The sequence below is a fragment of the Kogia breviceps genome, chromosome 7 (assembly GCF_026419965.1).
Source record: "Kogia breviceps isolate mKogBre1 chromosome 7, mKogBre1 haplotype 1, whole genome shotgun sequence".
NCBI classification, from domain to species: domain Eukaryota; kingdom Metazoa; phylum Chordata; class Mammalia; order Artiodactyla; family Physeteridae; genus Kogia; species Kogia breviceps.
In genome coordinates, this window is record NC_081316.1 from 25498029 (window position 1) to 25518960 (window position 20932).

Below are 20932 nucleotides of genomic sequence, written 5' to 3' on the forward strand. Positions count from 1 at the left end.
GCAATAGCAGATTGACAGTGGTAGGGTAGAGGTAGAGTCTGGAAGAGGGCCAGTGCCAGGGAGCTAGGGTAGACTAGAGCAGGGTTCAGCTGGACTCTTTTAGAGTCTTGAAAGTATCATTGTCCATGAAGTAGTGTAGAGGTGGTCTACTGCCAATGGCATAGCTTCTAGATTCAGACTGCCCGTGTTAGACTATTGAGCAAGCTTATTAAACTTCCCCACATCTCAGCTTTCTCATCTATAAAACTTCATAGGGATGTTGTGAACATTAAATGAGTTAAAGTGTTGACGGTTCCTGGCACCCAAAAGAGCTCGATAAGTATTAAATAGTAATGTTACTACTATTGCCCACTGTACTGCCACTGTAAGGCAAAAAATAAGTTAAAAAAATAAAATAGCAACAACACCCCAATTGGGTATCCAAGTATATCATGGCAGCTGATGCCCAGAAGAGGAAACAGATAACAGACAGAGGCATGCCCTTTCACATCCTAATTAGATGATCATAATCCAGGGAGTTAAGGAAATTTTATGAAATTCAACCACATAAATAGACAAAGTAAAAAAACAACCCCAAAAAATCCCACTCGTGAATATTTTAATAGATGCACAAAAGCATTTCAGAGTCCAAAACCAATTTAGGATTTTTTTAAAAAACTTAAAGTTAGGAATAAAGGGATAGCCCTTATCTTGAAAACAGACATTTATCAAAACCTATACCAGCAAGCATCATATTTGAAAATGAGTATGAAGTCCAAGATTGGAACCAAAAAACACATCACTCCTATTCGCTTGCATTCATATATTTTGGAAAATATGTTTTAAAACACTGAATTGATAACTGTGTGGCTATTAATGCTGTATGCTAATAACTTTTTTCAATTACTGTACCCTTTTGGAATTAAAGTAATATACATTCTGAAAATATTGTGAATCTGGATAACACCTCCCAGTTTTTAAAAACAAGAAATCTATTACAGATTGTAGAAAAACTAAGCTTTGGTAAGGACCTTGTGTTAAATTACCATTGTAACTTTTGACAAGCCATTTTAATTTTTTCAGGCCTCAGTTTTCTCCTTTATAAAATGTGAAGGGGTAGTAACTAGATAATCTGTAGGGTCCTTTTCAGTATCAACATTAATTGTCCAACACTAGAACTGTAAAGTCCAAATCCAGAGTACAACAGCAAACTGACCTTCATATTACCACTAGATGGTGTCCTGCTCCAGAGTACTATGCATGTCATAAATTGTGGTCCACAAAGCCAAAGGTATATTTCTAAAATTTGGCAGGTACCTCAGTACTTCAGCAGCTAAAGGATTATGAGACTCTCCAACTAGATCACTAACTCTTTCAAAACTAGTAACAGTTTGGCACCTGCATCAAAGTTAATGATTGGGTAAAAAGATGAAGGAAGCTAGAATGTATGGAAATTTTTATAGAAATGGTCTTTTAAGAGGTATGCTGAACATGGAGGGGGAAAGTAGAGATATTAAAAAAAAAAACACCTGGTCTAAAAGAGAAATTTTATGGGTAGAAAGTCATTGGAAGAGGATAAGATTAAAGTTAATGATAACATCTAATTAATATTAAATGACTTTTAGGGTCATCTCAGCAACATTTCAGTCACTAAATTAACTACCTCTTATATCCCCTTTTATATAGAAAGCTAAACCTTAGAAATCAGGCATTTTGCTACAAGTTATATGTGCTTTAAAATGTTCTGTTTTCTATTTTTTTCATGTTTAAAAGTTAAATACTATAACATTTAAATAAAAATACAAGCCAGACAAAATATACATAACCACTGTTAATTCTGACTAACATTTTCTACTAAAATATGAGTTGAGTATATATATATATATATATATATATATATATATATAATAAGGGAGATGCTATGAAACTTTCAAATAATAGTGAAGAAGATAACGATTACCCAAAAAAGAATCTTGATATTAAAAACCAAGTAAATAGCAAACAACATTGTCTTGTAGCTTAGAGAGACTAATGAACACACCTGAAAACTACCATGAAAAGTGTGTAATGAGGTGATATGCTGGATTTTACTAAGAGTCATTTCAATAATGTTAAGCTAGACTTTGAGCACCACCAAAAACAGCTAAAAATACTAAAGAGGGTTAGGGTGATTGAGGTACTTAAGACCAGTAGCTATGATGACTTTTATTCCTTGGGAAAGGTGGACATTTCAGCTGTCATCACCCAAGTGTTGTCTGTCACCCAAGCAAAGCACTATTATTTAACTGGACACAGTCCAGCCCTTTATGTATCTATAATATAAAAATGGTACCAAAAAAATTCTCCCAAAAGGTTTTCAGGCCTGTGGATTATACCCTTGTTTATGAAAACACTTTAAAAATCAAATTCTGTTTTGAGATCCTGAATTTAAATTCCGTTAGATCCCAGGTTTTGCTAATTTATTCTAAAAGGAGTCTCACATGTTGTATACCTGGGAAAATGCATTCCTGTAAGTCTGTATTTTTCTTTACATTCTACCAATTCTACTGGGTTATCATGAGAGTTCTATTACCTGGTCATACTCCAAGGCTCCTGGGTAGAGAGGCCATCCAAGGAATAATTCTGCAATCACGCATCCCAGTGACCACATGTCTATGGCTTCACAAAATGGCAACCCCAATATAATCTCTGGAGCTCTGAAATTTAAAAAAATAATAATAATAATCAGTCAATCAGAGCAGTTTTCTTTTAAAATTATCCGATTCATCTGATATTCTACGAGAAGTCTGTAAAATAAGAGCGAAATCATCTACTATTTATAGTAATTCTTCATTTTTTTCAGAACTTGTTGAAACCTAGCCATAATCCTGAATTAAACTTCAAAAGGGGCTATGAGTACAATATTGCTATGATAAAATATCTATACTTAATCTGAGTTTTACTAACATGACAGTAAAAAAAGGAAAAGCATAGATCTTGTTTTTGAGACTACAGGAGATTAGAAATAACACTAGAAAGAGAACTGACAAATTAAAAATACATGCACCATGACACCAACAGAACTTAAAGCCAGACACCGGAAGATAAGACCCAAACCAAACCAAACAAAACCCCAAAGGCTAACCATGGATCTAGACGTGGGTATTACTTCAGAAGATAATAATAAAAACTGGGCTATTTGTTATCCAAAATAGATACGACCAAGTTCAATATATTCAGCCTTAAAAGGCAGAAAAGTACAGGATACATCAAAACAGTTAAAAAAGCATTTTAGGGCTTCCCTGGTGGCGCAGTGGTTGAGAGTCCGCCTGCTGATGCAGGGAACATGGGTTCGTGCCCCAGTCCGGGAAGATCCCACATGCCGCGGAGCGGCTGGGCCCATGAGCCATGGCCGCTGAGCCTGCGCTCCGCAACGGGAGAGGCCACAACAGTGAGAGGCCCTCATACCGCAAAAAAAAAAAAAAAAGCATTTTAGCACTTGAAGAGCTTTGATTATTTGGAAAATTATTTCATGAAAGATACAATTCCCCGATAAATTATCTTGCTACTTCACATGACTCTTCCATAAGAAAATTAACATTCTAAGAGTTCTCTAAATCCAAAGTCATACAATCATAGTTATCCTGCACAGTCTCAAACTTACAGAGAAGTTATAAGAACAGTACAATAAATACTTTTTCCTAACCCACTTGAGAGTAATTTGCCAAATAATGGCATGCTTCGTATTTCCTACAAACAAGAATATTCTCCTACATAATCACAATACAATCATCAAAATCAGGAAACAAATATTGATACATCTCCACCATTTAAGCCAAGGACTGCGAGTTTGGCCAATTACACAGATAACGTCCTTTATGAAAAAGAATCCAATTCCAAATCATGTACTGCATTTAGCTGTCATATCTCTTTCAGTCTTTTCCAATATGGAATAGTCCCTCAAGTCTTTCCTTGATTGCTATGACCCTGGCATAAGATATTACAGGCCAGTTATTTGTTGAATGTCCCTCAGTATGGGTCTGTCTGATGTTTTCTTGTAATTAGATGAGGGTTATAGATCTTTGTGAGAAATGTTTAAAAAGTGATGGGGGTTTTTTCTCATTATATGCTATCAGGTGGTACAAAATTTTGATTTGCTCCACTACTGATAATATTCACTCTGACTACTTAACATGGTATCTGCTAGATTTCTCCACTATCAAGTTTCTCCTTTCCCCTCTGTAATGAAGTATTTTGTGGAGTTTCAATTTGAGATTGTACAAATAATCCAATTTCAATTTATTCACTTATTTACTTATGTAAGTATAATGGATTCCTATTTTATTCAATGGGTTATAATCCATTACTATAATTACTTATTTTGATGCTCTAATTTTCCCAGACTTGACCAGTCGGAACTCCCTCAATGAGCTATGGGTCCTCGTTACTATTGGGATGGCACTGTTCCCAGGACCTCTCAGTGTATATTTTATACAGTTCAAATAAATAAGCCTTCTGCTAATTTTTTTTAACTGAGAGTGCTGATTGTCACTATCTCCTAATGCGGTGGTTCTCAATCTTGGCTGCACATTACAATCCCTTTGTCCTGGCCACACCCCATACCAATTAAATCTGAAACTGGGGATGGGAGGTAGGCATCAGTAGTTTTTAAAGCTCCCCAGGTGATTCCAATACATGGCCAAAGTGGAGAACCAAAGCACTAGACTCAAGTAGTTAAACCCAATGGGAAAACTATTCCATCTCCTCCCTACAGCTCTTCTGATCAGAATAAGTTCAAAGGATAATAAACAAATTGTTTTCCACCATAGATTTGGGATCTGTCCAGTGACTCTGTACTCCTAAACACCTCTGCTATAATTAATACTTAAGATTCAGTAGACTCTTAATGCACAAGTACTTGTGAAAAACAAGTAAGTGTCATGGGGAGATGTTATGAAGCATAAAAGAACCTTAAAACATAGTTATAAAAGGTCTTCATTCTTTTGACAAAATACTCAGCAAGTGTGTAGATGTACACACGAGTTATATTCAGCTATAATCAAATGCTAAACTGTACTGTAGAAAGAGAAAAAAATAGGTTACACTAAATTATCAATCTTATATATTCACAATAAAGAGATATCCTTTTTTGTTCACTATTTTATACGCAGAACATAGCAGAGAATATGCACTCAGTAAACACTTCTCGGATAAGTCATGCCAACGCAGGCTGATTCACACAAAGGAAAGAAAGCATCAGTGTGAAATGTGGGTTTGAACTAGGCCTCAAAGAATAGAAGTCTAGGCAGAAAGAAAGAGAAATGGACACAAGAGTTTATAAAGGGTATATACTAATCTGTACTTTAAAAGGTTCAAAGCAAAAGGCAGCCTGTTTCAAAAGTATGGAGTAAATGAGATTCACTAGTGATACTTAATCATGTACTAATTTGAATCCTGAAGACTTATTAATAAGACTGAGCTACAGCTGTGGTACAAGAGCTTTATGATTATTTTGAAATAATATAAAAAATTCTTGGGACTTGAAATTGGCTACTGTAGAAAACTTCAACATTGCATTTGGTAATGAAAGAAAATTAACAAAATGATAGTATCTAGGATATTCAACTTAAAGTCACCAAAATTATTTGAAATCTGGTTAACAATTAAGAAGAGTTTCTGTCAACTAGACAGAGTGATGAATTCCTTCTGCCATTTGTTTCCATTTAATGAATGAGCCAAGTTTCTAGTTGACAGTGACAAGAATATGGAGTTATCTTTTCAAACTCTTGCTAGGAATTATATAAAACCACTTCGAATACAAATCTAAGATTCAAAAGTTGTATTTATGGAAGCAAACTCGACTTTCTCATTTTAAAAAATGAAAGAATTTTAACTGCAAGTTTTATACAAATTCATTATGTATTACTGCATCAGTTTAAATCCTCTGAGAAGCAGATAAGACGTGCAAGAAATTTCTTGGGAAAAATGTCTCTGAAGGATACACAGGGACAGGAAGAAGGAATAGGTGAAGAGAGCTTCAGACCTTGAGCAGTTCTGACACCCATGAAAGAGGTGCAAAGGAAGAACTGGGTGGAAAGAACCTCCAACAGCAGTGCTGTTCAGAGAAAATCTTGGCAGGGTCAATGGGGAGTCCCCAGGCAAAAATTATCTGCTAGGCTAGTTCCCCATCAAACCAGAACAGCGGAGTTCTAGGACCCCCACTGTGTTTGGTCACTGGCTGAGAGCAGCCCAGCAGCAAAGGGGCCTCTGCTGAGCACTGATGCATTACCTAAAGGCACAACAGCTGGAGGCTGTCAGTTAACTGCTCTTCACAGGAGGGTCTCTTGAAGTGGCTCCGAATGGCACAATTCCAAGGCTGCCACAACTATCTTCCCAAAAGCTTTTGTATTTTATTTTATAATACTATATATCATAAAGAAAATGTAATAAATTTCTTCACCAAGTCTGAGTCAAATGTGCCTAAATTCTCTCCAGTTTACCGTGGCATGCCATAACACATTATATTTTCTATATGTATCATCACATGTAAAAAGGTGGGAAAGCAATACCGTTAAGCATTTACAATCTAGATGAAACTGCCAGAGCTGTCAGAGCTCTGCTGGCCAGTCTTACAATACAATAAACTTTTAAAATAAAATTATGCACTAAAGAATATCCATCTGTCAGTCATGAATAAAGCTTAGTTTTCTGGTTGTATCTTAATTGGCTCTCAGATTATTCCTCTGGGCTAAATATACTTTTGTATATAAATGACCACAGCAGAAATTCTGATTTATGGACCACTCTTAAATCTTTCACTCTACACCTAAAGGAAATTCTTCTACTTCTTTTCTCATCTAACTTAACTCCCCTCTGAGCACCTATAATGTAGTGGTGCTAAGGATATAGCAGTGAACAGGTATCATTTGTGCTTTTGTAGACAGGCAAGGCACACATTAAACATGTCCACTGGATGGAGAGTATAACTAAACCTGTTGTTCACCACTCTATAAATAATAACTCACAATTAGAAGGCAAGTGTCAAATCCACAAACCAGCTCAAAAATTTAGGTTATATGGTAACAAAGGCAATCTATCTATAAAATGTCATGTTTCCTTTTTTTGCCATATGACTTTAATAAAATTTATCAATATTCATTAAGACCAAATCTTTTACTTTTCTAAAACCTTGAAACACTGATATAACATACAAGTAAAGTGGGAAAGCTAAAAAAAAAATTTTTTTTAAGTGGGTAAACTGAACTCTGAATGGTTTGTGGGTCCTTTGCTAGAGAACTCAAAAAGAATGTTAGCAGTAGATGGTTCAATTCAGAACATAGTGAAACACCATCACTCAGAAAATAAGATAATTATTAATGGAATTACTTTATTTCATTTTTATTTACTTTTTTAAGCTGAAAATTCAGTTACTGGCAGAGAAACCTAGCCGTGTTAGGAAAAGGGATGTCTCAGTTCAGGAACTCAATATGTCAAGTTCTAGGAACAATTATATTCTTATAAGAGAAAGATGCCCTGGGTTATCCCTGAAAATGCCATTAAACTATGAACTCATGTGATGATTTCATGGCCATCAAGAAAACAGTGATCATAATATGACTCCTAACTTATTTTTTCAAATACAGAGAATATAATGCTTAGGCTAACTTGATTATTTAGTCTGCCTAACGTTTCTCATTAAAGTTAATAAACTATTATAATGCTGATATATTTCAGTTTCTTGAGAATCTATTGACAGAACCCAGGTCTGGTCAAGTCTAGGACACTGATCAAATAATTTCTGAAATGACAAAACCAAGGGCCAGATTCTGATGATTCTGTCAGAAATGTCACTCAGTAAAAATGAAAGGTACAGCTATCCAGGCTTCTCCAGATTCTGATGATTCTGTCAGAAATGTCACTCAGTAAAAATGAAAGGTACAGGGCTTCCCTGGTGGTGCAGTGGTTGAGAGTCCGCCTGCCGATGCAGGGGTCACGGGTTCGTGCCCCGGTCCGGGAAGATCCCACATGCCGCGGAGCGGCTGGGCCCGTGAGCGATGGCCGCTGAGCCTGCGCGTCCGGAGCCTGTGCTCCGCAACGGGAGAGGCCACAACAGTGAGAGGCCCGCGTAACGCAAAAAAAAAAAAAAAAAAAAAAAAAAGAAAGGTACAGCTATCCAGGCTTCTCTTGATGATACTCCTCTACATAAAAGTGTATAGTTACATGCTTCTCTCTACTTTTGACAATAAGAAGATACCAGAGAAATACAGCACAAACTTGGAAAAGGTAAATAAACGGTAAACTCAATAAAGATAAAAATAATAAAATCAGAACAGTCTTCTCTTGAGGTAGGTGATGCAGAAGGCATTTCTTATAACACTTTTATTAAGACATAATTCACATACCATACAATTCATCCATTCAAATGGTACAATCAATGGTTTTTAGTATATTCACAGAATTATGCAACCATTACCGCAATCAATTTTAGAATATTTTCATCACCATCAAAAGAAACCCTATATGCATTACCAGTCACTCCCCATTTCTCCCAACTCCTCCATCCCTAGGCCACCACAAATCTACTTTGTCGCTTTAGATCTGTCTCTCTTTTTTTTGGTCTCTTTAAATCTGCCTGTTCTGGACATGTCATACAAATGGAATGGCACAACATGTGATCTCTCATTTGGGGGTCAACCACAGGTCATGGGTAAATTCTGGGGTAAAAACATTCATAAGAATGTTTTGCTATAGTGGTACTTTAAAATCTCTAAAGAATGTTCTGGGAAGACAAATCTTGGGAGTCTGGTAAGGAAGCACTGACTTCAAATAATGCAAATCATCTAAATAGAGCTAGATTTTAAACACTCAACAGATACCTAGCAATCCCTCTATTAGCAAGTAATTTACCTGAGCCTTAGTATTTTCATTTTTAAAATGGGGTTTTACTGATGTAGCATGCTCTGAAAATTATCCAAAGGACTAAGTAAAAGAATCTATGTAAAATGTAAAACAGTATATACATTCTCTTAATTTATTCATACTCCCACTGTCCTAATTCACACCTCCTCTCTTCTCAAACCATCACCTCCTCCCTCATCCTCACTCCTGACTCTTGTCCTTGCATCCAACTTTACTGGGGGTAGGGGGGATTTGAAAGAAACTTCCACATTCTCGCCACCACATCTACTAGCCCACTTGCATCTGTCAGTGCTTCTATCTAAGGCACCCATGCTCACTTACTGAAGTACATCACTCCACCAATTTCCCACTCTTTCTCATCACCAACCTCTCTCTCCCTCTCCCTCCTTCTCTCTACATATATATATAACTATCCCATATCTCCCATTTTGAAAAAAAAGAAAAAGAAAAAACTTTCCTGTTTATATACTCTCCTTCAGCCATCACCCATTTCTCTATTCCCCCTTACACCAGTCCTTCTTGAAAGCATTGTTAAGAAAAGCTGCCTCCAATTCTGCCCCTTTCTTGAACTCACTCTAATCAGGCTTTCATTACCCCATCATTCCACCAAAATAGCTCCTGTCAAAGTCACCAACAGCCAGCGCATTGCCACATCCTTGATTTATTTGACTTGCAGCATTTGACACAGTTGATTGTGCTCTCCTGCTTTAAACAGTATGACTGCCAGGACACTACTCTGCTCACCTCTTTACCTCATCTGCAGTCCCTTCTCAGATTCCTTTCCAGTTCCATCACATTTCCACAACCTTTAAATTCTGGGGTGCCCCAAGGCTCAGTCTTTGGATGCCTATCTTCTCTAACTACATTCACTTCCCTTAGGTGATCTCATCCAATCACACAGTTTTAAATACCACCTCTATTCTTAAAACCCAAATGTGTATCTCCAACCCAGACCTCTCTCCCCAACTCCAGACTTACGTATCCAACTGTCTACTCAACATCTCTTACTGACTGTCTACTAGATATCTCAAACTGAACATGTTCATAATTCCCTCCAACCCACTCCTCCTCCAGCCTTCCCCATCTCAGGAATGACAACTCTATCCTCCTAGTTTCTCAGGCCCATAATTTGTACGAGAATCAAATTTGACTCTCCTCTTTCTCTCACTTCCCACATTTATCGGCAAATCCCATTGACTTTATCTACAAAATAGATGCAGAATTTGACCATTTTGCTTTACCTTTACTGTTACAACCCCAGTCCAAGTCACCAGCATCTCTCGCTGTACGCTCCCCAACTGTTCTTGCTTCTGCCCCGTCCTCTACCATCTACTCTCAACTTAGCAGCCAGAGTGATCCATTTAGTACACAAGTCAGACCGCATCACTCTTCTCCTCAAAACCTCCCAGGAGCTTCTTCCCATCTCACAGTAAAGTCAAATTCCTCACAATGGCCTCCAAGGTCATACATGATTCAGCTGGCAGCCATTATCTAGCATTTCCCACCATTATCCCATTTGTTTGCTCTCATCCACCTACACTGGCCTCCTTACTGTCTCTAACCATAGTCGCTGCCTCAAAACCTTTACATTTATCTAGAAGAAGGTTCCAGGCAGAGGGAACAGCAGGACTTGATCCCCTCACTCTTACTTTGTGTTTCTGCCCTAAGATCTTATTTGAAAGGCTTTTTTTCCCTGACCACCTTAAACAGAAGGGTAAGCCCCCACCAGCACACATACTTACCTCTCCTCCTTTATCCTGCTTTAGTGTTCTCTATAGCACTTGCCACCAACTGATATATATGTTTGCTTATTATCTGTTTTCCCCTCCCCCACTAAATATAAAACCCATGAGGGAAAGGACTTTAATTCTTTCAATGCTATATTCCCAGCACTGAGAACACTGTCTGGCATATAGTAGGCATTCACTCATTAATTTGTTCACTGAATTGATCAACCAGTGGAAGCTGTTAGCGTTCTACTGTGAACAGCTTTGTTAAATCAAACACATGAGCCAAACAAGTTATCAACCAAGAGACTTTTTTTACATGCTAGCCACTTTACATTTGGGACAGTTGAATTGTTTTGACTATTAAATAAAAATCAACACCATTTCCTTAGTTTTAACAATGGCCAGGCATCACAGAAATAACTTTTAACACATTAGCTCATTTAAATAAAATGTTCTAAAAACAGATTTCAGCATTGTTCTGTTCCGAGATCAAAAATGCTGGTAAACAAAATGTTCCATGTAAAACAGAAGAACCCCTCAATTGAGTACAGTCAGCCCACAAAATCATGAGAAATAATAAATCATTTTTGAAGCAACTAAGTTTTGGAGTTGTCACACAGCATCAGATAACTGATACACTACCCAAAGTTACCCAGAAAATGATGGAAATGAGATTCCAAATGCCTTATTCCAAAAGCCTTTCTCTATAACATACCATCTCAATTATAAAATCTTGTAACTGAAAGAAACACAGAAAGCCCAACTAACAGAAAACCTAGAAATTGACACCGAAGGTATTTTTAAACAATTCAATTAAAGTTATGTTCTAGTTTTATTTTCCACAGAATAAGAAAATACTAACTGACCTAATAGTTCTATGCCTTTTTTTTTTTTTTTTTGTGGTATGCGGGCCTCACTGTTGTGGCCTCTCCCGTTGCGGAGCACAGGCTCCGGACGCTCAGGCTCAGCGGCCATGGCTCACGGGCCCAGCCGCTCCGCGGCATGTGGGATCTTCCCAGACCGGGGCACGAACCCATGTCCCCTGCATCGGCAGGCAGATTCTCAACCACTGCGCCACCAGGGAAGCCCTCTATGCCTTTTTTTGAGGCTAACTGGTCTTTAGCTTTCTAGGACAATCAAATGAAAAAAGTATTTCACTGCCATTTTTTAAACCTACTTTTCATTCTGTGTAAATCCTTTAAAATAAATATAATAACAGCAGTAACATCAAGCAGTTACCTAGCACTATGAACCAGGCAATGCTCCAAGCACTTTATAAATATTAACCCATTTGATATTCATACCAATCCTTTTAATAGATAAAGAAACAGACACAAGGATAAGCAACTTGCCTAAGGGTCATACAGCTAGTGTGAGGAGCAGCTGGGATTTAAAGCCAGGTTTTATGGCTTCAGGATCAATGCTTTAACTACTACGTGTTAAAATAAATAATTCCTAGGATTACTAAAACTATCAGACTTTTATCTTACTAGAAGTCCTCCCACTGAGATGCTATACTTATCATTAATGTGTTCTTTTCTCTTTCAACATATCACCTTTGATTTTTAGAGTAACCGGGAAATGTGAGATACACACTTATGTTAAAAGAACTATAGTTGACATTTTACTAAGTCCTTTTCCTGATCTTTAAGCATTTACTCATCTTAACCATAAATAATCTTCCATGTTAAATACACAGACATCTGCTGGATACTTCTCAGTTAAAATACGGCTCTTATTTTGGCAGATACTGTGTTCCAAAAGATGACTACAACAACCTTTTACAAAAGCAATAAGGAAATAAGTTCAATAGTAGATGTGACCATCCAGTAGGTGTGATTACTAATAAATATAACGTCAGGCACTCAACAAATTCTTACAAGGCAAAGCCCTTTACTTAGCAAAAGACAGCAAAGACCTAAAGTGGTTATAAAATGCAGGCACTAATAAACATGTGTTTATACAAGCACAGCAAATCTAGCAAAGGATACACACCCAAGTTTTATCAGCAATTATCTCTGAGGAATCAATCTGGAAAGGAGAGAAGTATACATTTCCATAATACTTGTTACTAAAACAAGCATCTCATACAATACAATAAAAGACTAATGTTTAAAATTTTTCAGTCACCTAAATTTTATAGGAATTTCGTGTTTTCTTCTAATACTATTACTATCAAACTACATAATTAGTGTTAACTCAATTTTTTTATTTCCTTTTATCACCAGGAACAATTGCCTACTGAGAATCTCTGACGCTGGGAGGGAAGGAATACTGGAAGCATCCCTGAGAGGCTCTACACTGTCTGCAGGGGCCTATCTCAAAGGAGACTCCTTTAAGTACAACAGGGGAACTGGAATACCTCCAAGAATCTTCCAAATCATAATGCAACTAAAATTTATGAAAATATGAAAGAACATTTGTACAACTGGAACTTTAAAGAAGGATGACTGTTAAAATATACTAGGGAATTTACTTCCAGCTTAATCAGCACTTGTTTAAATATCCTGCAAAATGGTGCTTTTTTTAAAGCAACCAACAAAACTTCAACACTCTCAGAAAGGCGAATAAATTTCAAAAGAGCCAATCAATCACTTCTAGAAATATTTTCTTTTTGAAGTCACGAGTGTTTACCGTGATAAGAAAGTTGTTGCTGTAGGCAATAACAACGCTACAGAATACTGGATATTCGCACAGATTGCTTTTATGACTGTAACTGCAACTATTCAATAACATGTTCAAATGTAATCAAAGTACAGGCTCTCAGAATAGACACTCATTCAAATGTAGCTTGAGTCATAGGCTAAAAATACCACAATTAAAAATATCGTAATTGCAAGGCCACTTAATCTTTTAAGTATGCCGCACAATGATCCAGATCAAAGCGCCTCCAGATCAAAGTGCCAAGTACAAAGAACTGCAGTAATAATAAATATCTTCAAAATCTATTAAATGCAAAATCTGAGAGGTAGAGGATAGGTGATAGCAAAGATTTAATGGTCATTACCAGTATGCTAAATGTATCGCTTAGAGCCCAACGTCCAAAAAGATGTATGCATCAATAATTTGTACATCTATGACTGATCAATAGCTAATATTTTGTAAAGGTAGGAGTCAGAAATTTATTTCATTTACAGACAGCCCTATTTACTTTATGTTTTATCTACCAAGAACAGTTGCAAGATCTCAAAATTCCATCTTATGGAAGAGAAAACTGAGGAAATTGTTATTAACATATATCAAGAGGGAGAAGCTTGGTAGGGGAATATGAAAAGTATCTGTGGAAAATAAAGGAAAAACATGTCAGCAACTGAGGTTGAAAGTGTCTGTTTTTTACATATTGGTTTATATGCTACATTGAAAAGTCAATGTCTAATTATCACAGATCATATAAATGGACTATATTATTAATATTTTACATCTGCATTATTGCATTTGTATTTTACAACCCTTTCAAATATTTTGCTCTATGAGGTAATAAGATAAATGCTGTAATCTTTATTCTACAGGTGATTAGGAGGGAAGTACAAAACAATACAGGATTTCTCAAATTTATCTATGAGATATATTTAAAATCATAATGTATCATCCGTAGATGCCAACAGAAGTTCATAATCTATACAGTGTGTTTAAATCAGACAAAAAAATTATTTAATTGCAATAAATGACTCAATTCTGCAAAGTTATTGAAAATAAAAATGTTTATTGAGCTCTAATGAGGAATCAGATTCTGTGCTAAGTGTTTTGTATTCATTATCTCATTAAATTCTAACAAAATCCTCTGAGGTGGGTACTGTATTATCCCACTGTAGCCATGAGGAAACTAAAGCACAGAAGTAACTTTCCAAGTTCTCTCAGCAAGTGGGAGGGCTTATAAACAAACCTACACAGTCTCAGTGAAAATCCAAGCTCCTCAACACCATGTAGATAGATCATTTTATTTTATGAACTATTGCAAATGTGTTATTTAATCATAAGACCACATACCTATGCATTAACAAGCAGGTAGAAGATTAGATCACTCACCAAGTGAGTAATCTCTTACACAACCTGGTGGCACTCTAGAGCATGCCATTTCTTAAAGGTGAAATTCTTAAATTTCACTTAACTCAGCAAATATATAACTATTTTCTCATACATTTTATGTTGACATACTTTTAGATTTACAGAAGTTACAAAACTAATACAAAGAATTCTTATACACCCTTAACCAGATTTCCCAAATGTTAACATTTTACCACATTTGTATTGTCTTCTTTTTTTTTTTTTTTTGCGGTACGTGGGCCTCTGGCTATTGTGGCCTCTCCCGTTGCGGAGCATAGGCTCCGGATGCACAGGCTCAGCGGCCATGGCTCATGGGCCCAGCCGCTCCGCAGCATGTGGGATCTTCCCGGACCGGGGCACGAACCCGCGCCCCCTGCATCGGCAGGCGGACTCTCAACCACTGCGCCACCAGGGAAGCCCTGTCCTCTTTTATATACACATACAAATATAATTTTTATGGATCATTTGACAGTTAAGATGCAGACGCTGTATCCCTTTACCCTTAAATACTTCATTCAGTGTTTACTTCCTAGAAACAAGGAACGCCTCTTACATAGTTACAGTGTATTTGTCAAAACCAGGAAATCAATATTAATGTGATACTACTATTCAGATTTTGCCAATTGTCTCAATAATGACTTCTTTTACAATAAACAATTCTTAAAAATAAATAACTCCCAGACCCATGTCTCTTTAGTTCCCCTTATCTGGAAGAGCTCCACAACATTTTTTCCCCCCAAAATAAAATTTATTCTTCACATGGTTGCATACTCAATTACATTTTATTCTCAAATCAGCCAAATTTTCCATTTTAGATAAGAATGCAATGCCTTAAAGGCAAAAGATACTCTTAGATATGATACCTATCCTCTCCTTTTATATCAATTCAGCATCCACAGAATCCTAACTTAATCATCAAAATAAATGCCAAACGCAAATTTTACTCAATTACAGTGAAACTTCCTCATACTTATTTCTCAGTGTACACAACAATATAAGGAGAAAATATTGAACGCGCTCCTCAACATTTTGATGGTTCTCAAAATAGTCATTTTTGAAGAATACAAAACCAGTTATTTTGTAGAATTTCCCTCAATTTGTGTTTAGTTAATGTTTCCTCACGAGAAGGCTCAGGTTATCTATTCAGCAGGAATACCACAAGAGTGACGCTATCTAACACTTAATACCCAAGGTCCAGTGCTAAAAAAACAAACAAGCAAACAAACAAAAAGATACCAGCCTAACAGGAACTATAATCAAATGCAAAGAAACAAACGGAGGAAAAATCAATAGAGGCAGCCTCACAGTTACCTAGTTATTGAAATAATAACAGGGACTTTAAAATAATGATTTTTAAAAGTTCAAGAGAATGAATGAAATGATAGAAAGCTTCGGCAAAAAAACCTGGAATCTACTTGTTAAAAAAACAAATTCGTGGGCTTCCCTGGTGGCGCAGTGGTTGAGAGTCCGCCTGCTGATGCAGGGGACGCGGGTTCGTGTCCCAGTCCGGGAGGATCCCACATGCCATGGAGCGGCTGGGCCCATGAGCCATGGCCGCTGAGCCTGCGCGTCTGGAGCCTGTGCTCCGCAATGGGAGAGGCCACAATGGTGAGAGGACCGCGTACCGCAAAAAAAAAAAAAAAAAATTCTTGATTTCTAAATACCATTCCCATACTAAAAGGAACTAAGGCCCCTTGGAGAAATGGCTGATTCCAGAACTGAGTGGGGAAAAGTATAAGGGAGGCCTTGAAATCTTGTGCCAGGAAAATTACTCATCAATAAGAAGAAATGATCTACTGATACAAGCAAAAATACCAATAAATCACAAAATCCTCATGTTGAGAGACATAAACCTTAGACAAAAGGTATGTTCCACTGACATGAAGTTCGAGAACAGAAAAACTAATTCGTCATGAAAAAACTCAGATCAGTAGCTACAAATGAAAGGGCCGAGATGGAGGGACAGATATGAGGGAACTTTCTAGGGTGATGGTAATGTTCTATATCTCGATAGGAATTTGGGTTACACAGGTGTGTGCATTTGTCAAAACTCACTGGGATAGAGCTTAAGATTTGTGCATTTCACTGTATATAACATGTACTTCCAAACAAAGAATCATAAATAAATACTGAGCTATTTTATTAGAGGCATGCCTAAGTACTTAATGGTACAGTGTGCTGATGTCTGTAACTTACTTTGAATTGCCTCATGAAATAAAGATGGAATGACAAATGGATAGAGGGATATCTGTGATAAAGCCAATATAGCAAAATCTTAATTGTAGAATCCAGGTGGTGAGTATATGCATGTTCACTGTATATCCTTTCAAATTATTTCTAAGTTTGAAAAGTTTCAAGTAAAATATGGGGGAGGGAGGGGATTTAAATAAGGCCAAGCAGAATTTCACACACACACACCCCATAGTTAACTGCTTAAACCAAAGGAAAAACCTTAAATGTACCCAGAAGGGAAAGAAGAACATACCATCATCAAAGGAGCCAATTCTCTATAGAAATAATGGACACTAGACTATAACATCTTTTAAAGTGCTGAAGGAAAATAACTCCCCAAGCATTCCCAGGGGTAAATATATATATATATATATATACTTCAAAAATAAAAGTATTTTTTGTAGAACTGACACATTCTAGAATTCATCTAGAAATCTAAAGGACCAGAAACAATCCTTTGAAGAATAAGCAAAAGGACTCATACTATCGATCATGGTAATGACACTGTGATACTGGTATAAGAATAGACAAATGAAAAGAACAGAACAAAGAGTCCAAAAACAGATCCACACATATACGGTCACCGGTTTGTGATAAAATTGTCCCTTCCATGTAGTGGAATAATAAGCGGTGCTCAGTTAAGGGATATCCATGTGGAGAAAAATGTACATTAATCCCTAGCTCATACTATACACAAAAATCAATCCCCCCAAAATGGCAGAGCTAAATGTGAAAAGTAAAACAATAAAAGTTTTAAAAGAAAACAAGCAGAAAAAAATCTTAGTGAACTTAGAATATATGAAGATCCCTTAAATAGGATACAAACGGTGTTAATTATAAAGGAAATTTTTGAGAAATAAAACTATTTTAAAATAAGATTATTATGTATTAAAAGAGTCCACGTACTCACCCAAGGCAGCCTTAAGAGAGTGAAAAGCAAACCACAGAATGGAAAAAGTTAGTTTTCTCCTAAAAATTTCATATAGAGATTATATACTTTAAAAACCACAAATGAGCAATAAGAAAGCCAAGCAAATAGAAAATTAGGCAAGGGCTTCCTTGTTGGCACAGTGGTTAAGAATCTGCCTGCCAACGCAGGGGACACGGGTTCGAGCCCTGGTCTGGGAGATCCCACATGCTGCAGAGCAACTAAGCCCGTGCACCACAACTAAGCCTGCACTCTAGAACCTGCAAGCCACAACTACTGAGTCCACGTGCCACAACTACTGAAGCCCACACACCTAGAGCACGTGCTCCGCAACAAGAGAAGCCACCGCAATGAGAAGCCCGCACACCGCAACAAAGAGTAGCCCCCGCTCGCCACAACTAGAGAAAAGCCCGTGCACAGCAATGAAGACCCAACACAGCCAAAAATAAATAAACAAATAAATAAATTTATAAAAAAAGAAAATTAGGCAAAAGAAACTTCACAAACTAGAACAGCCAAACAGTCAATAAACTTGACTTGGGTAGTGTTTATATGGGTCAGTTCACACTGTAATTTATTAAGTTGTAAACTTAAAATTTGTGTACTGTACCTTATAGGTCAATGTACGTTCACCCCTCCTCCCAAAATGTCTGTATTAACCAATATTAACACATATTCAACTACTTTTTCTAACATTTCACAGTTTCTACTCCAAAGAATAAAGCAGCACATATACCTAATGCAGGCCACCAGGGAATAATTATGGGAGACTCCTTATCATCTTGTTACCATTATTAATTTCCATTAAACCATACCACTTTTTTTAAAAGTAGCTTCTACTTATAAAATGTCCCAAGACTCTATTGTTTTACATGCATTATGGAGTTTAACCTTCATAAGAACCTTTGAAGTAGCTAATATTATTTTATGTATGAGTAAACTGAGGTTCAGAAAGGTTAAACAACTTGCTTTAAGGGACACAATAAGTGGCAGAGCTGAAATTATGAACCTGTGAATAAATAATGTGGCATTATTTAGCACCAGACATAAGTATGTTTCATTTGCTTTTTTTACTTAAATTCTATCCTTCTTTGAAAACACTTTGTATTTAATGTCTCATATGAACCACTAAAAGGGATAAAGTTTTCTTATAAGCCCTAAAAAAGGAATATCATCATATCCAAAATACTATATCATTTAGAATCTTGTTACTAATTCAATGACATATTAGTCTCTCTGAAGGACTTATATATTAATGAAAAGCAATTTAGAGTAAATAAAATCTTTAAAAGATTCAAATACATTTCTGTCATGTTACGTAGCTTCACCATCATATTACTCAAATGAGTTTATTCAATGAGTATATTCCTTCTAAATACTTCTAAAAGTATTTTGTTTGAAAATGGTACCCTGTTTTCAGATTACTTTTGCAGTCACTGATTGTCAATTTCTTCCATTATGTTTTCCCATTTACAGAGAAGCCATATCCTTAGATTCAAAGAATAATTTATTATTACTTTGTTATTACCCAAAATCTATAAATACACCCCTATTATACATGTAAAGGAGTTATTTATAAATGTTGATATGCCAAATCTCATTTAGGTATACTGCATTTCACTAGTCTCTTCTATAAAGTAAGTTGGACTAAATGTCTATGTGGCTGTTTCCACCTCTATTTGCTTGTACATCCAACATCCTTAATACAAATATTTTTATCTTTACGAACTGTTGATGATTAACTTAGCCTTACAGGAAGGAAAGGGAAAAATCCACATTTATTTTATAATGCCAGGGAGCATTTTGCTACAATATGAAACAGCTCCTTACCACAGAGAGACTCCTGACATAACAGATACAGGGTTCATGTTATCAGGGGGTGTATGATAAAAACTATTGAAAGTTACCAAATGCTTCCTAAGTACAACATTTTACCCACACATCTTTAAGTATTCTAATCCCTTTTTTTTTTTTTTACTTTATCAGCCTTTTCCAAAAAGGCATGCTATAATCTTGATGCCACCACAGTTAGATTTCCAAAAGGTCATTAGTTTGTGACATTTGCTGTCAGAACTGAAGGGGTAAAAAAGAGCAAAGTAGTTTAAAAAAAAAAAAGTCTTCTAATATATCTGTGTGTGCACACAGCTGTGATCTCTCAAACCAATCCATAACACACCTCTAACAATGCAGGATAAGAAGAGTAAGAGGCAGATACTATAGGTTAAAAAATCAATTACTAATCTAGTACAGAAGGCCAGACCAGAACAAGGCGGTGAGAACAGCATGGCAAAATTTACGTATGAGGATATTTCAGAGGTAAAATCAATAGGATCTGGTCATACAATGATTAGATACATAGCACAGAAACAGCCAACACTAAATAACAAAGGAAATGGTTCCTTTAATAATTTTGATATGTAATATGGGAGGATGAGAAAACTTTGGGAGAAAGATGAATCATTTGAACATGAGTTAGTAACATCCAGAGACTGCCCAAGGAGGTAACTGGAAACAAACTAGCTGTTCAAAAGGAGAGCAGGGCTACAAGAAGGTATCTGAAAATTTACCATATTAAACAAACAAACTGAAGTCATGGGAGAGAGTAAGATCTCCAAGAGGGAACTATATTGAATGAGAAAGGGGCCGAAACTGAACCCTGAAGAATGTACTCATTTAAGAGGTGAAAAAAAAAGAACAAGAAAGTTTGTCAGAGAAGTGAAAGAAGGATCTGAGGGTATAGTATTTAGGAAACCAGTACAGAACATTTCAATAAAATAAAGCACTAACAGCAGTGAAAGACAGAGGTCCAGCCAGATGTGGACTTAAAAAAAAAGAAAAATCTACCAAACTTGGTGATTAACAAACCAGTCATCGGTGTCCTTCAGCAGAGGAGTTTCAGGAAGATGAGGGGAAATCTCTGAAGAAGGAGCATGGTAAAATGGATAGACTGAACTGAGCTCAAATCACAGCTCTGCAATTAGCTGTGTACCACTCGGCCAGTAGCTTAACGTATCTGAATCTCAAATTCCCCATTTGTCAAATAAAGACAGTACTACCACTTATCATGGTTGCTATAAGGGTAAAGGGTAATTATGAAAAGTTTCCGGCACAGTGGCTGGTA

The 20932-nt window shown here is 36.5% G+C and overlaps 1 protein-coding gene across 6 annotated transcripts in view; it reads right to left on the reverse strand.

The window, feature by feature from the left end:
- The window catches only part of HIPK3 (homeodomain interacting protein kinase 3), a 92172-nt gene that overhangs the window by 23993 nt on the left and 47247 nt on the right, over nt 1-20932 (reverse strand). For all 6 annotated transcript variants that reach the window (XM_059069869.2, XM_067038033.1, XM_059069870.2 and 3 more), the window contains one exon: nt 2552-2675. In XM_059069869.2, the coding sequence (XP_058925852.1) occupies nt 2552-2675 (124 nt within the window). The remainder of the gene's footprint in view (nt 1-2551; nt 2676-20932) is intronic.